This window comes from Tiliqua scincoides, chromosome 5 (assembly GCF_035046505.1).
Source record: "Tiliqua scincoides isolate rTilSci1 chromosome 5, rTilSci1.hap2, whole genome shotgun sequence".
Taxonomy (NCBI): domain Eukaryota; kingdom Metazoa; phylum Chordata; class Lepidosauria; order Squamata; family Scincidae; genus Tiliqua; species Tiliqua scincoides.
Genome location: NC_089825.1, coordinates 40,035,800 through 40,052,222, shown reverse-complemented (window position 1 = coordinate 40,052,222; position 16,423 = coordinate 40,035,800). Strand labels below are relative to the sequence as shown.

General features: G+C 41.9%; 2 protein-coding genes across 2 annotated transcripts; both read left to right on the top strand.

The window, feature by feature from the left end:
* The first annotated feature begins 6,011 nt into the window (after positions 1 to 6,011).
* LOC136652085 (vitelline membrane outer layer protein 1 homolog) lies at positions 6,012 to 10,868 on the top strand. Its single transcript, XM_066628942.1, has 3 exons — positions 6,012 to 6,221; positions 6,324 to 6,442; positions 10,568 to 10,868. Exons 1-3 carry the CDS (start codon positions 6,012 to 6,014, stop codon positions 10,866 to 10,868), a joined length of 630 nt encoding a protein of 209 aa, XP_066485039.1.
* Positions 10,869 to 13,911: 3,043 nt separating this feature from the next.
* Positions 13,912 to 15,535, top strand: LOC136652086 (vitelline membrane outer layer protein 1 homolog). Its single transcript, XM_066628943.1, has 3 exons — positions 13,912 to 14,115; positions 14,221 to 14,333; positions 15,235 to 15,535. Exons 1-3 carry the CDS (start codon positions 13,912 to 13,914, stop codon positions 15,533 to 15,535), a joined length of 618 nt encoding a protein of 205 aa, XP_066485040.1.
* Positions 15,536 to 16,423: the final 888 nt, after the last annotated feature.

Genomic DNA, 16,423 nt, shown 5'->3' with positions numbered 1-16,423 from the left:
CCCTTCCTTTGGCTCCTGGGCCCCCTTTCTGACCCTGGGCCCAAATTACCCCCTTTATCCCCCTCTCCTAGGCCCTGCTTAGGATAGGCTTGTACAATTAACTGACTAGCACTCATCTGAAGAAATGTCAAGGGCCACAAATAACAGGAATGTGGACGCTTTGTAGGATAATGTAAAACTTGCCCAAGCTCTTAAAAAATGGATATTGGAATGGAAAAATGTCTAAATTACTATAGTTCTGTGCAGAGCGTATTGAATGGAGAAAAAACTGTACTTCACTGTACAATCAACCTGAGTTGTACAAGACTGTTGCAAAACACATTATTCTGTAACAGTGGAGCAGTGGTGTTCTGAATTGTCATCATATGAAACTTAGCTGCATTGCAAAATAATAAAAATATAACAAAATGAATGTGCCCTGGAAGGGGGACTACTCAGTGCAAAACAGTGCTCTCCATTGTATTTGCTTTACTTAGGGGAGCTGTTGTCTACTACTGATCTGTTAACAGTGCAATCCAGTGCACATCTACTCAGAAGTGAATCCTATTATCTTCAATGGGGCTTACTCCCAGGAAAGTGTATATAGAATTGCAGCCCTAGTTTAATATCTGCACTGAGTGGTAACAGTCTCCAGGGTATCAGACAAGAGGCTTTTCCAGCCCTTCCTGGAGATGTCAGAGACTGAACCTGGGACCTACTGCTTGCATAGCAGTAGCTCATTAACTCAAATCAGTAGTTCAAGCTTAGTTCAGCCCTCAGCTATGTTGTTGGCACTTTCTTTCAACCTGCTCTTTCTGGCAGGTCAGGCTGACTTTCAGGGAATACAGAGCCTAATCCTATCCAGTTTTCCAGTGCTGGTGAAGCTGTACCAATGGGGCATGCACTGCATTCTCCAGTGGAGCAGCAGTCACTGAGGCCTCCTCAAGCTATAGGAATATTTGTCCCCTTACCTTAGGGCTGCATTGTGACTGCGCTGGTGCTAGAAAATTGGATAGGATTGGCCCCACGTTCAGTAATAATTGCCCTAGGTTTTTTGGGCATCACAAGTTTCAGAACGTACCAGAATGCCTTGATTGATAAGGACAGTGTCAAACCATGTTCACATGTGAAAGATAAACCTTTCAGGTAATTCTGTCGGTCAGTACTTTAAATCTGCATTACCTGCACCTTTTATGTATAGAATAATCTCCATTGCTTCTCTTCACATAAGGTCAAATTACGTATGCAGCTTTGGGCAAATAGCAGCTTTGAGGGGGGCTGTTTTTACTGGGCCGGTAGCAGAGTGCCAGAAACTCTTAAGAATAAAATGATGAATGCAGAATGGCCTTAACCCATTTCTGCCCAGGCCACAGGTGTACACATTTGATCCCTGTTGGTATATGCAACATTGGACTGAAATGGCTTAACCAAAGGCCGGGCTTGATGCTGAGGTTCTTTATCTGCATAGAGCAGTGTTTCTCATACTGTGAGTCAGGACCCACTAGGTGGGTTGCGAGCCAATTTCAGGTGGGTCCCCATTAATTTCAATATTTTATTTTTAGTATTTTAGTTTATGCTACCATGGTATGTGACTGCATTTGGGGAAATGTTACAGACCTGTACTTTTAACAAGCTACTATGTATATTCTTTTAACAATGATAGTAAGTGGGACTTGCTCTGGGTAAATGTGGGTAGGCGTGCAGCCTAGGATTGTAAAAAATTTTCCTGCTTGATGATGTCACTTCCTGTCATGACATCACTGTCAGGTGGGTCCTGACAGATTCTCATTCTAAAAGGTGGGTCCCGGTGCTAAATGTATGAGAACCACTGGCACAGAGTAACAGATTGCTATCCATTATGTTGGAATTCTCCTAGCTCTCTTGGTCTTGCATATCTCCTGGAGGGGACCATTTCTCTGCAAGTAGCCCAGGACATTCTAAATACTGATATGGTTTAAGGAACAGCTTAATTATAAACATAACAGAATTGCAGTGTGTGGGAAACACTTAAACCCCCTTACCTTATGTCATGGTCCTGATATGGATTGGGACCCCCATGGCTGGTATTTATTGTTGGGGGGAACCACAATGACATTTTTAGTGTCACATTCACTTTGACTCTCAGACATTGCTTGAAAAATTTCAGGTGATAGCTGGTTGAGAGCTTTGACTCAGGATAGCATGAACATTCTCCATCAGACCAAGACGAACCATTCATGGAGTTCCTCGGCACATGGAAACAGTTCTATTGGCTTCTGTGTAGCGGTCATAATATGTAACAGGGCCACAGCTAGCCTGCCCCTATATAAGCTCTGAGCAGGCTTTTCCTAACAAAAACATGTAGTAACATAAAAAGATTTACTTGCTAAATTACTTCCTGCTATGCAGTTGCTAAAAGCACAAGAGCCTAGTCTGGAATTGTTGTGGGTACTAATCATTTTGGGTGTTATCAACTGGCAAGTTGTTGAGTAAATTTTCTTTGACTTTTTACAGTATTCTCTAAATTCTTATTCTGGGCATTTATCAAATGTACATGTTCATTATTAAACTATTTAAATACATTCTTGATTCAGGAAAACACTGAAGAAAATTCTACAGTGAATTTTTGTAGAATAATAGATCTATTCTAAATAAAAGATCATTTGGTTATATAAGCCAGGGAAAGTCTGTTACCCAAATGAAAAACCTTCCTAAAGGAGTATTTGACAGCCTAATAGGTTAAGCCAAAGTCTTCATTCAGAGACTATATCTGCCAGCCACACAGATCGGAGAAGGCCACCCAGTGTAGAATTTCCACTCAGGAAGGCCAAGTTTTCTTTGCTCTCTTTTAAAAAGTTGTAGTTTGACTTTGTCTTTGGTTTCTTTCCATGTCAAACAAAGCATATGCATTTCTTTTTTTTTTCAGGCTGCTGAGGCAGTTCTGTCTGCAGCACCTGCAAAAATAGGGCTTCACTTAATAGTAAATTAATCAGACTATGCAATCTCTACTGTCAACAATGGAAGCATTTTGCAGGTCCCCTTGAACTTGAGCTATACAATTGGGAAGTGAATGTGATCTGCCACTGCCAGTAATATTTGCTTAAATCTGAAACACTTCAGGTGCTGGATTTGAATTAATTTAGATTTTTTGCATCAGCATGAAAACCGGACCAGGTGTTTGGCCTTAGTAGTTGACATTAGTCAACTGGTCTGTATAATGAGCATTTTGGCCCCCTTCTTCAGTAATGGCCCTCATCATGAACAAGATGATTGGCCACTCTTCAACTGATGAACAAGTTGGGCATCAACGCACTGGTGCATAGTGAACTTGCCAGACTGGAGGCAGGCAGGGCAGCCAATGTGGTCCGCAGTGTCATCCTCCACATGATATGGCTGCAAGAATTGCTCCAAGTTAACCCAAGAACACACAAAGAATTGTGTTTGGGCAGGGCGATCTGGTGCAATAACTCCCCCTGACTATCCATCATAGAAGCCCCTGCAAAGTTGCCACACTGGGGGGGGGGGGGCAGGATAAACAGAAAGTGCCTGAATCTAACAGTTATGGGAAAGCTGTTAGAAGGAAGAGAGAAGAGGACAAAGTTGGATGGAGGAACTCCTTAAAAGGTGAAGGGTCAAAGCAAAGAGGAGAAAATATTGGGGTGGGAGGAACATAGGGATATTAGTTGAGTGTCCAGGAAGACCTTGGGAGAAGATTGTGGAAGTTCTAGGGTTCTGGAAAGGGGCAAAGGTGGTGATAAGGGGGAAATTGATGAGGAAGAGAAGGGAAGAGTGAGGGGTTCAAACTTCACTGAGAACTGTCTAGACTGGCTTGCTAGCTTTAAACCAAAGTCTGCAGTTGAAAGGAAAGCTTCTGGGCATGCTGTGATTACACTAAAGCAGGGGTGCTCAAACTTTCAACTTTAGGGATGCTGGACCTTTAACAAGTGTACAGAAGAGAGAATTTCAGCAGGTGTAGCTTGTCATCTGTGGGATGACAAGTTGCACCTGCTGCAATTCTCTCTTCTATACACTTATTAAAGGTCCAGCATCCCTAAAGTTGAAAGATTGAGCACCCCTGCACTAAAGCCACTTGTGGTAGGGGAACCCATTTCTCTTACTGAACAAACACTCTTGACTGATACCTTAAGATCTGTGGGATACTGGATTTATGCTGGGGAATTTGCACTGGCTAGTATATGAGGATTTGAAGGAACAGTCAAAGGAGTTTGGAAAAAGAGGTCTAAGGCTTATTTCAAGTCTCCAGCAAAATGTTGCCCCCACCCCAAAAAAAAAAAAAATAGAAAAAAAGCCTCACATTCTCGAAAGCACTACAGCAGTCACTAGATCAGATCATGCCCTCAGAAAGGATACACAGTACATGCACCCCCAATATGCCAATTGTACATACTCTCAGGGAGGCTAACTTATGGCACTCATCTTTCCAAGCATAAAAGTTTTAATGCAAAATTGGGGACATGTGGAATGTGCAGTTTTTTTGTCGCACACCTTTTCTTTGATCATATTCCCTGCTAAAAAGCATGCTGCCTTCACTTTTGTGGTCCCCCAAATTTGAAACGTGGGGAGGGAAGCAGAGGTGCTCTTGACTGGCTTCCTCTGAATGTGGATAGATTGTGCACAGTTATTGATGTGGTCAATAACCACAGTCAACCACAGGTTCATACAGTCAACCAGCTTTAATTCTGGGGGGGTGGGTGGTCCTACTCAGAACCAGGGATGGGAAGCCCATATTTTCAAAAGAGTTTCATCTCAGGGGAACTTTGCTTCCTTGGTTTTAAAACAGAATAGCAGAATTGGGGGGTGGGGATGGGACTTTCTTTATATGCCAGAAGGGTAAACCCCCATGGGGAAACTCCTGCCTCTTTTGGCAGGCAAGTGCTCATGGGATTCCTGCAGACACAGGAAGTCTGCTGAAGGATGATTGGCAGCATCAGGAGGAGAAACTAATGTTCGCTTCTACCGCAAAAAAAGGGCCCTGGATTACCATTATTGTGTGGTTGCAAATCTCACTGGGGTGGAAATCCACGGTTGGGACTCGTGGATGTATAGTATTTCCATGGAAGAGCTGCATGTTTGATCCAGGTCCTATGAGAGTGACAGATTCTGTATCCATCCTAACATGCTTCAGTCACTGTGTCTTTTGTGTTTTCCTTATTTATCCTCTGTCCCCCGGGGGCTGGGGGATAAGAATAGGCCCTCAGTTTGGCTGTACTTGTCATAAGAGGCGACAGCCATCGGGTAGATGGGACCTGTCAGCCTGGGAAGGCAGCTCATTTGAGAGAAGGAAAACTCTGATCCCAAACCTCCACTGCCTTGTGGCTACATCCAGTTGTGGAAAAGGCTTCAGGAGTCAACCTCGAGGCAAAATCCGGAGCCGGAGTCCCTGAGGCAGTTCATGGCTGAACACGGTCATGTCCTGGCAACTCCTTTGATGCCGCTGGAACCAACCGTATTGGCCTCTGCCTTTCCATTGGACCATTTCAGCGACGTGGAGAGGGGGGATTGGCTGCATGGGTAACAGTCTATCCTCCATATCTACTTTACCCAGGCTTTGCACACTGGAGAGGACACTCTGTTCCAGAACCACCATTCAGAGCGCAATACCATAGTCTTCCGAGACTGAACTATGCCAACAACAATTTATCTTCTAGGAGGAAGGTATGTCAATTATCAATAAAATTAACTTTTAAAATGAACCTTTAAAAAATTAACCTTCTCCCCCCTCCCCCCATATCAGAGGCTCTGTTATTGAAGTGGAATTTAAATGATGAGTTCATCCCTGCTATAACTATAGGGAGGAAATATGTATTGGATTATTTTTTTGCTCAGCACATGTCATTCAGGGACAAACTTGAGGGAATCCTTCCAGAGTTAGCTGACCATGTGAGCCAATCAATTCCCGTTGTCAAACATGCATGTATGTTTACCTTTCCTAATCACAATCATGACTGTTATTTGAGTGATCCTGGTGGAGATACTGCAGAGCAACCAACAAAAGGGCTGAGTGCATAAAGCTGATGCTTCTCTTCTACAAAATGCAGCCCCTTCCAGTTATCCTTTTCCTTCTCTTTGTGTGTTTTACGTCAGCTTGTGATAGAAAAATTACATCTGTCAGTTCTAATGGCGTCTTTTCAGGCAGGAAGAATCATTCCTCAATTTCAGTAGGTAATGGAGGAACCTGGGGCCAATGGACGTGGGTTGATATGTGTCCAAATAGAACGTATGCCATTGGATTTAGTATAAAGGTAAATATCTGTGGTGTCTCTAATAATATCCTTTTCATAGGCTCAAGTTGGTTTCATAGACTTCAGAATATCAATGCATTTTTTTGCTGTCTGCTGCATTAGGTGGAGGAATATGGAGGACAATTTAGTGACGATACTTCACTCAACGGGATTCGCTTATACTGTTCGACAAATCAATTGCTCGATGGCATTACGTATACTGTTGAATCTGACTCTGGAACGTAAGTGCAATGATCTTTAAACATCTCTCTTTCATTTGACTTTTTCATAAATGAGCTCTTCACCAACAGTTAACTCATTTCTGCCCAGCCCACAAGTATACCCATTTGTTTTCAGTTGCGTCTGTGCAACATTGGGCAGAAATGGCTTAATGAAGGAGTCCTGTCCCCAGCTTAGAAATTCTTGGCAGAAAATATTGCAAATGATAATAGGATACACGTTACCTGATGCCTTGGAAATTTTACTGCTAATTCATAATATAGCCCCACTTCCCACCAAAAGTTGGGTTATGGCGTAATCCTACGGATGTCTACTCAGAAATAAGTTCTACTGAGTTCAATAGGACTTCCTCCCAGCTGTGCTTATAGGATTGTAGTCTTAGAATATGTATTTGACAGCGGCCAAGGTGTGCACTGAAAGGGTGTAGAAGGAAGCAATGCTCCCTGAGATGTATGGTTTATTTTAACTCTGAAACGTCGCTGGAATGGAGAAACTGACATGGTATATTAGAACATGAGAAATGGATATTTGGACAACTTGCTGGAATGATGGTTTGAACTCTTGAATTTATATAACATAAATGAACATTTGTACACTTTTGAACCCATGCAGGGGTTATACAGACAGAACTTATTTCAATATTTCAACTTATTTCAAATATTTGTCACATTTTAAAATGAGTAAATAAACTTGATTTAAAAAATTGTAAAGAATAACACTGCAGTGGAGACATCGTTGTCCGCCAAGCTGTTGTTACAAACTCTTTTGCTCTTGAGTTGGTGAATTGGTGTTCATAATTCACCAGTGATGAAAATGCTAAATTTTGTCCTATTCAAGTCAAAAACGAATGGAGTAATTATGTTCAGTTCAAGGTAGTAATAATGCTGGATAGACCAATTTTACTGGGACATGTTACAGATTAAAAAAAGAAGTTATATATTATCCTAATTGAATTAGTGTATTTTAAGGATATAATGTTTAATGCTCTTCAGAAAACAGATCCTGCTGAAAATTTTAAAATGATATAAATAGGTTGGATGTTACAGCAGCCCTATGGTTTTATTGGGTTGTATCCTGTTAGGCTGCTATCATATACTTATATACACATTCCCAGGAGTAAGTGCCGGTAGACATGCCTAGGATTGCACTGACTTGCCTTCAGGTGGGACTCACAGCACAAGCCTGTACAGAATTACTCAGAAGCAAGTTTCAGTTATTTCAATAGGACTTACTTTCAAACAAATGTACACAGGATTGCAGTCTGAGTCCAGGTTCCCTGTGAGCTGTGCATGGAGCTCACCCAGAAGTTCATTATATAAATCAATAAGAATACACTTGTATTTAGTAACCCAGATGTTCAGAAGTTAATCATTATATAAATCAACAAGGAGCGCACTTTAACTTATTGAACATATTGTAAAGCGATTTGCAACTCATGTGCTGATTAGTAAATTTACTAAGCCCCCCATCGAAAGAGAATGAGGCTGCAGTGCTATACACACTTACTAGTCCCACTCAGTTAAACCCAGTGGGGCTTATTTCTGAGTAGACAGGTATAGGGTTGTGCTGTTAGTCAAACTCATGTCCCATTGAAATCAACTGGAATTTCAGACAGTTGTGTGACTAACTTGTTCCCATGGAACGTAAGTATAAGAAACTTCCACTATTTTACCAGTGGTTCCCAAACCTTTTAGCACGGGGACTCACTTTTTAAAATGTCACTCAGTTGGGACCCACCTACCATAATTAGGCTAATTTTTTTTTCACTTTACTAAGTGGCTCAAGCCTCTGTTTTTATCCTTTGTCATCAGATGGGACCATTCTGGTAGCCTTGCGTTCCCCTTAGCCTGGCCTTTGATAAGTGTGGAGGCATGTTCGCCTACTCACAAGTAAATGCACATAGGTGGCTCAGTTTTGCTTTCCATAGGCCTCAATACATTTTCCTTGTTGGCTTGGGGATTTCCTTTGCAAGAGTTTGTTGGGGCTTGCGTTCATCAGATTGAGACCATTTTGGTGATGTTGCATTCCCCTCTGCCCGCCCTTTGAAGTGGGCCAAGACACATTTGCCTAATTTGCGAGTAAACACACAGGTGCTGCTCCTTTTAGTTTCCATAGGGCTCAATACATTTTCCTAGTCAGCTATCAGCTTGTCAGTTTCACGACTGACCAAAAATCAGTTGCCACCCACAGTTTGGGAACCACAGTATTATACAGTATTATATATATAATATAGATATACAGGTGTCCGCTGCTTAACAGTGGTTCGCTTAATGACAGACCACATTTATGACAGTGGTCAAAGTGCAATAAAGATGCTCTTAATAAGGCAATTGCTTCTCCCATAGCCTGTAGCAGAGTGTCTGTTTACATAACAGAGAGGCTCTTAATGCAAAGAAGAGGCCATCTATCTCCAGTAGCCTGTGCAGCCAGCTAGTGTCTAGCAGGGAGTGTCTGTTTACACTACAAAGGCAATAGATTGGACTGAATGTTCACTTAATGACCTAATCGCATAACAGCAGGGATTATAGAACATATCCCCGTCGTTAAGTGGCGCACACTTTTATAGTATTACTGGGGGAGGTAAGCTGAAGGATGGTGGGGGAGGAATCTGCCTGCTCACTTGACTCCACAGCTTCTCTTCCTACTCCTGGGTTTGGACTGGACAAGAAAGTGGGGGATACAGTGATTCTGTTTCTACTCCATACACCTCTTCCTTTACCAATCTGGGAGTGGGAGGACCAGAGGTTAGCACATCTCTAAGTCAGGAGAGACAGTATTTGGCTTGCTGCCTCAGGTGCCAGGAGATCTTGGGCTGTCCCTGATTCTCCACTGCACAAAAAATATCCTGCATATGGTATATCAGAAAATCAGTGTAAAGCAGTGGTTCCCAAACTTTGATCCATGGCTCCCCAGGAAGCCATGGAAACCACACAGGGGAGTCATCGAATGCTCACAGAAAACATCCCACCCTATACAATGTATAGGATTGTAGCCATAATGGGGAGCTGCAGCCAACAGCCCAGTAGTCAAGGGAGCCACCAGTTGAAAAAGTCTGGGAACCACTGGTATAAGGTCTGCGCAACATCATTCGTCCAATTTACTCTTTTACTACATTGTAGTGAGGTGTTTTTGTTTTTGCATAGGGAAGCATTCTAAAATATGATGATGATGATGATGATAACAACTCGGTATTTATATACCGCCTTTCTGGTCATCGGATTACTCCTCTGACTTTATTCAAGGCGGTTTACATAGGCAGGCATTTCTAAATCCCTTAAGGGGATTTTTACAATCATAGAGGTTCTTTCTTTCAAGAACCAACAACATTTCAGAATGGATCTTCCTGGTTTTGTCTCACTTCTGGCCTCCAGTTCTCCCATGCAGGCTGACAAGCAGCTCCATCTCTCACATGGAGGGCAGCCAAGACGCTTCTTGCTCACACCAAGAGCAGGTAGAATCACTCAGCTGGGCTTGTCAGCTGCTTCAAGGTCTTGCCATTCTCAGCTGTTCAGGGAGCTGCCGGTGTCCTCAAACTGGGGACCTTCTAATGTTATCTTCGAGATAACGGAGGCTCTACCCTCTAGACCAGACCTCCTGATCCCACACTTGTACTCTGAAGTGGAACAGCCTACGGTTCTACTGCCTTCCATGTTAATACTCTGTGTAATGTGCAGTTTGAGTCTTTTGTTTTCTTACACAGCACACTGAACACAAGATGTAACCCTTGTTAACTGGGCAGAGGCACTTTTTAAGAGGCTCTCTTTTTTTCTTCCTTGGGAGCAAGTGTCCCTCTTCATCTCAGCATAGCCTCTAGTGGCAGCTTGTTGGCATTTCTTTGGCATCTTTTAAAATTGTGAGCTTCTGGGGGCAGGGTTCACTTTATTTATTTATGAAAACCCACTTTGTGAACTTTTCCATTGAAAAATTGGATATAAATATTCTTAATAATGACAGTTAAGTAACAAAATGCTCTTTCATGATCTGAAGAAGACACCTTCCAATATAGAAGAGCACTTTTGGATCCAACAATTCAAATTTAAAATGAACTTCATCCACATTTCTTTTTGCTGAACTCTTTGATGCATTTAACAGAATGTTATGTTTTTGTTTGTTTGTGGTTTTGCTAGTTTTGGAGAGTGGTCAAACATTACATGGTGTCCAGATGGCAGTTTTCTGAATGCCTTTGAGCTGCAAGTTGAACCTCTACTGGGAAACCAAGATGAGACAACAGTCAACAACATCAGATTCCGTTGTAGCAAAGGTGCTGTCATAGAGACTGTTGGCGGACGCTTTGGTAATTACGAAAGGTGGAGCGAACCATGTAAAAAAGGTGCTATTTGTGGCCTTCAAACCCGCCAGGAGCAATACAAGGGGTATTTTGCCGATGATACAGCACTAAACGATGTTCTCTTCTACTGCTGTGAATAAAGTCTGTTGAACAAGTGGGCTTTGTGCAGGACGTGTTTAATGTGCAGTTCTTGTGCATTGTGTTTTTTGTATGTGTGTGTTTGTTGCACTCAGTCCTCCCAGCATCTTTCAAAGTTAAACTTTCCTGCTCTATGGCTAGTCGTTCCTGAGCACACAAATTGGATATTCATTTATTGAAGAAACTCACTAGCTAGCACAAGAGTCCCAGGGCAGTGCACATGTTAAGACAATAGAGCCCTTAGGACTAATACAATAGAGGTCACAGAATCAGTCAAATCAAATTGAATAATGACATACTTAAAAACAGTTGCACAATGAGCTGGGATGCCCAGGCAAATAAAAAATATATATTTTTCTGGCACTGAAAAGGTGTCACAGTTGGCACCAGGGGAGCTTCTCTGAGAAATACAAGCTACATATGGGATGCTACCACAAAAAAGGTCCTGCTATAGTGGTCACCACCTGCATAATTTCTGAATATAGCTGGACACAGAGGGACAAGTGGGTTTTGCAAGCAGGGAGGGGCAGAAGGAGGTAGGGAAGCTGGGGGAGGCGATTCCTGGAGTGATAGAAAATGAGCCACTGGCTGCAATGAATGAATGAGTGAATGTCCACTACACTCACTAGTCTCCTCCTTCACAGTTACAGATGCAGCCTATTTATCCATGGAATTTTTATCTGCGGATTTGTCCCAATGAGAATGGGGTGGGGGTACTGAAAGACACACACACCTTTGCCTCTTGTGCCCTGCACTGGCGTCTTGATCCTTTTCCAGGCAGCCCAAAGCACTGTAAAAAGGCTCCGCCTTGCCCAGGCAGGGAAATAGCCCTGGAGCCCTGGAAGAGGTTCCCCTTGCAAAGGAACAGTAACATTCCTGGAGCCCCTGAGCCAGCAAAGAGGCTGAAGAGGGGGGCGGAAAACCCTGTGTAACCAGAACACATGCAGCAAGGTGGAGCGCTCTTTCTCTCTCTCTCGCTCTCTCTCTCACACACACACACACTCTCTCTCTCTCACAAGCCGGGCAACAGGATGGCTGAGTACAGAGGGGAGGGGATTGATAACAGCTGCCTTAGTTTCCTTCCATCCAGAAGTGTCAGCTCTATGCAATTTAGCACAACGTGTTTTTTGTTAATCATGCCGAGTCATGGAACAGAACTAAAGCGGATAAATAGGCTCCATCTGTACTTGGAAGGAGGAAGCCGCTGGCTGAGAGGGGGAGGAACAGGGTGCAATCTGGGGCAGGAGGGTGTGTGTGTTGAGGCTAGGAAGGGGCCGATATCAATGCCAGCAGCTCCACGATATCCTGTGTCATTTCCAGCCTCGAACCACCAACCCAGGTCCACTGGGACTTGTGCCAACAATCGATGACACAGTTCCAAATAGGCCCAAAGGGGGCAGCAAGGAGAGCTTTGTGGCTCAAGACTCCCTCATGGGATGCCATGCACACCATGTTGGTGTGGCTGCCTTGGCATCAGGGGAGTTTCACTGGACTGGGCTGTAACAGTGCAATCTCACACATGATTATGTGGGAGTAAGTCCCATCAAAATAAGTGTGCCTTACTTCTGAGTAGATATGCATGGGATTGCACTGTTAAGCTACACTCCTAAATGCAATTATAAGAAAGTAAGCCCAACTGAATGTATTGAGACTTATTTCTGAGGAAACATGCATGTGGTTGCACTGTTAGATGGTGAATCAGAAATAATTAGAAACAGAAGACATTACTGATACTTTTTAACAAGTATAGTACTTTTTACATATACTTTTTAATAAAGTAACTTAACAAAGTTGTTCTTGACTCTGAACATCTACTATTGTCTCCTTTATAGTGGATAACAGTGACACTTCTTGACTTACAAAGTTTTATTTATTTGCTAATGTTCCCCCAATTACAGTATTTGCAGGTTACAGTGCTGAAGACATTTCTTAATGAAAATACAATGAAATATTATGCAATCTGCAATTTCAGAGCAGATATAGATCTGCATGTGTTTAACAGTCTCTTCTTCTGCATGATTTAGAGGCCATGTATATCTAGTCAAAAGTAAGTTCTGTTATAGTCAATTGGGCTTACTCCCAGGTAAATATGAATAGAATTGTAGCCTCAGGCTGCAATCCTATCTAAACACTAACCTGGGAGTAAGTTCCATCAAATTCAGTGAGATTTACATCTGAGTAGGCATGTATAGGATTTCACTGTCAACCTAATTCTCATAACATTATCAGAGTGATAACATGCACTACTATTTATACTCCTTTCACAACACTAAAATGTGTGAACTTCTGTGTGATGGACTGATTCAAGAGGCTGTTCCCCATTCCCCCCTACCCCCTTATCAGCTGCTTTTAGTCACAGAGGGGAAGACAAACAGCCACTCACTCTTTTTTGGTATTCTTTCCTCTCTGCACCTACAAAAGGGGGGATTTGCAATCATTGCAGAGGAAAGGAGTTAACCTCACTGCATCTACACACCTGTTTATACACATGAAATAACATGAATTCATAATTTGATTGATCTATAGCACAATCTTATGAATGTCTATTCAGAAGTAGACTACTCTCAGGTAAACATAGGTATATGGGATTACACATGTATAGAATTACATTCCTCATGCATCAATTAGAACCCCTAATTGATTGTAATGAAGCAACTAGATGCTTTTGTATTTATGTAAAATTATGCAGACTTTTTAAATGAATGATTCATACTTGTTCCTTTGTTAACAACAAATAAGAATAGGTGCTTTACTGAAGTTTGAGTGAGACCTAAATGACCTAAATGACTTCAAGGAGAAAATACAGATCGATAGACTTGCTGCTTGGTACATTTTATTCAGGGACAAACCTGAGGGAAACTATCCAGATTGAGCTAACAGAACCAAGACATTCTCATTGGCACATGTTAATGTATGTTTACTTTTCCTAGCAGGAATCTTCAGTGTGTTGGTTCAGTGAAACTATTGGAGATAAAATGTGCTATAAATTACAGAACGCATGAAACGTATGGTCCCATCTGTACTGCTTCTCCAGCTTCTATGAAAATGCGGGGCCTTTCTGTTGTCCTCTTCCTTGTCTCGTTGTGTCTCACTTCAGCCTTGGAAAAAAGATACGTCAGCGCTAATGGGATCTTTGCAGGCAGAAGGAATTACGATGCACTAACTGTCAGCAACGGAGGATCTTGGGGTTATTGGACTTGGATTGATATGTGCCCGGAACAAACATATGCCATTGGATTTAGCCTAAAGGTAGATATCATTAATGTCTCTATATCCCTGTAATAAGTATAACCTGAGTCAATAGATTTCAGAATGTCAATCTATTTATAAAGCTTTTCCCTCTTTCTACACTAGGTGGAGGAGTATAGAGAAGCAAGCGATGATACTTCAGTCAACGGGATTCGCTTATTCTGTTCTGGTAATCATACTGGCAGTATTATGTTTACTGTGGAATCCGATGTTGAACAGTAAGTTTAATTATCTTCAGAATGCTCTGATTCATTTAATTTTACCGTTAAAGAGATGCTAAGACCCATAAACTGTTGACACTGTTGACAGTAAGTTTAATTATCTTCAGAATGCTCTGATTCATTTAATTTTACTGTTAAAGAGATGCTAAGACCCATAAACTGTTGACACCACAGCAGAGACGGTGTTGTCCTCCAAGCTGTTATTCCTACATCTTGTTTTTGGGAGCAAAACTGCTTATCATCCACATGCGATTAGAGGGTTAATGCAGGCGCACGGAGCCAGCCTCTTGTGCTGGCAGCCATGCCCCATGCTTCAGGTGCTTTCCAGCTGTCTCTCCTTTTGAGGCAACTGGAAAGCACATAGGAACAAGCATTCCGGTGGTGCTATGCACCATTAGGATACAACCCTAACTAAGTTGTAACTTGTCCTTGTGGACATCAGCATGGCTTAAACATAATTCACAATTCACTTTCTCTGGACATGGGTTAATAAATAATGCATTTTTTAAACTGGCTTATGATGAGCTTCCCTAATTATAAAAACTGTAAGCCAAAGAAATGGAGCGGCTAGCTGCTCTTCTATGAGCAGAAGACATTGTCCACATGTGGAAGGACACTTTTGGATCCAACCCAACTTTCCAGTGCTGATACAGCTGCAATGCTGCCCCATGGTAAGGAAAAAAATGTTCTCTTACCTTGAGGAGTCCTCCATGACTACCCTACTACTGATTTCAGTGCATGCCCCATTTGCATGACTGCTGCACCGGCACTGGAATGTTGTATACGATTGGGCCCCCAGTTAGTTTAAACATTAACCATACTTCATCAAAATTACATTTTACTAAACCCTTTGGTACATTGAACCAAGTGTCACTTACACCTGTCTTTCTTTCCCTAGGTATGGTCACTGGACTGGGATTAGATGGTGTCCCAAAGATGGTATTTTAATTGCTTTTCAGCTGAAAGTTGAACCGCCGCAAGGAGCAATAGATGACACTGCAGTAAACAACATCAAATTCCGCTGTAGCAATGGTGGGGTTTTAGAAGGGGAAGGTGGAGAATTTGGCAGTTATGATGCCTGGAGCAACTCCTGTACTAAAGGTGGAATTTGTGGCATTCAAACCAAGCAGGAGACATATGGGGGCATTTTTGTGGATGACACAGCGCTAAATGATGCTCGATTATTCTGCTGTGAATAAATTCTTTTGAATTGCACAATCAACTAATTGTGCAAATAATGTGCATTTGTTTCTCATTTTCTCAAATATGCCTTTTTTTCTTCTTCCATAACAACTCCCCCTTTTAACTTCAGCAGGAGATGGCAACAAATTCCCTTCAAGTAAAAAACACTGCCCAAGTTTATAATCCCCATGATACAGTTATTACTTTGGACACTTAAATGCAATCCAAAGAAAATTACTTGCATGGAAAAAAATTAAATACAGTGTGCTATATGTCCTATAGATATCTTTGGGTTCTATGCACAGTAAGTAGTCTCCGAATTTTATTCTGGGGCAATTGACAAGAGCTCCTTTGAACAGTAGCCTCCTTTGAACAGTTGCTATAAAAGAGCCTTCCTGAACTGATGAACCACTGTCTGCTATATGAACTGAACCACTGTCTGCTATAGTGTGTGGGGGTGGATGGGGCAGAAACTAATTGTTGTATGGGGTGGAAAGGGCCCCTGGATTCATTCTCTTCCAATAGGAATTGATAGTCCTCCATTAAGTAGTGGGTACAATGCAAAAATTTGGATTCTGGATTATTATTATCACTGCTCAACAAGCCTTTTTATAATCCTGTAATAAATCACTGTGGTTAAAAAACATATAAATTATGACTCAACTTGGTCAACAAAACCATACTTAGTATCATCAATGTTCCAGTCCACTTATTTTAGAGCTTTAATTATTAGCTTCATCAGTTTCTAAACAGATCTTGAAAACAGTGTCTGAGACACAAAGAAAACTTACTTTTGAAAGCTATAGGTTTGTTTATTTTTGTTGGAGTGATTTTATTTAGCCAGTTAAGGCTGGATCATTCAGTTCAATCCACAAAGAAGAGGCTATGAATGATTTGGTTATTAG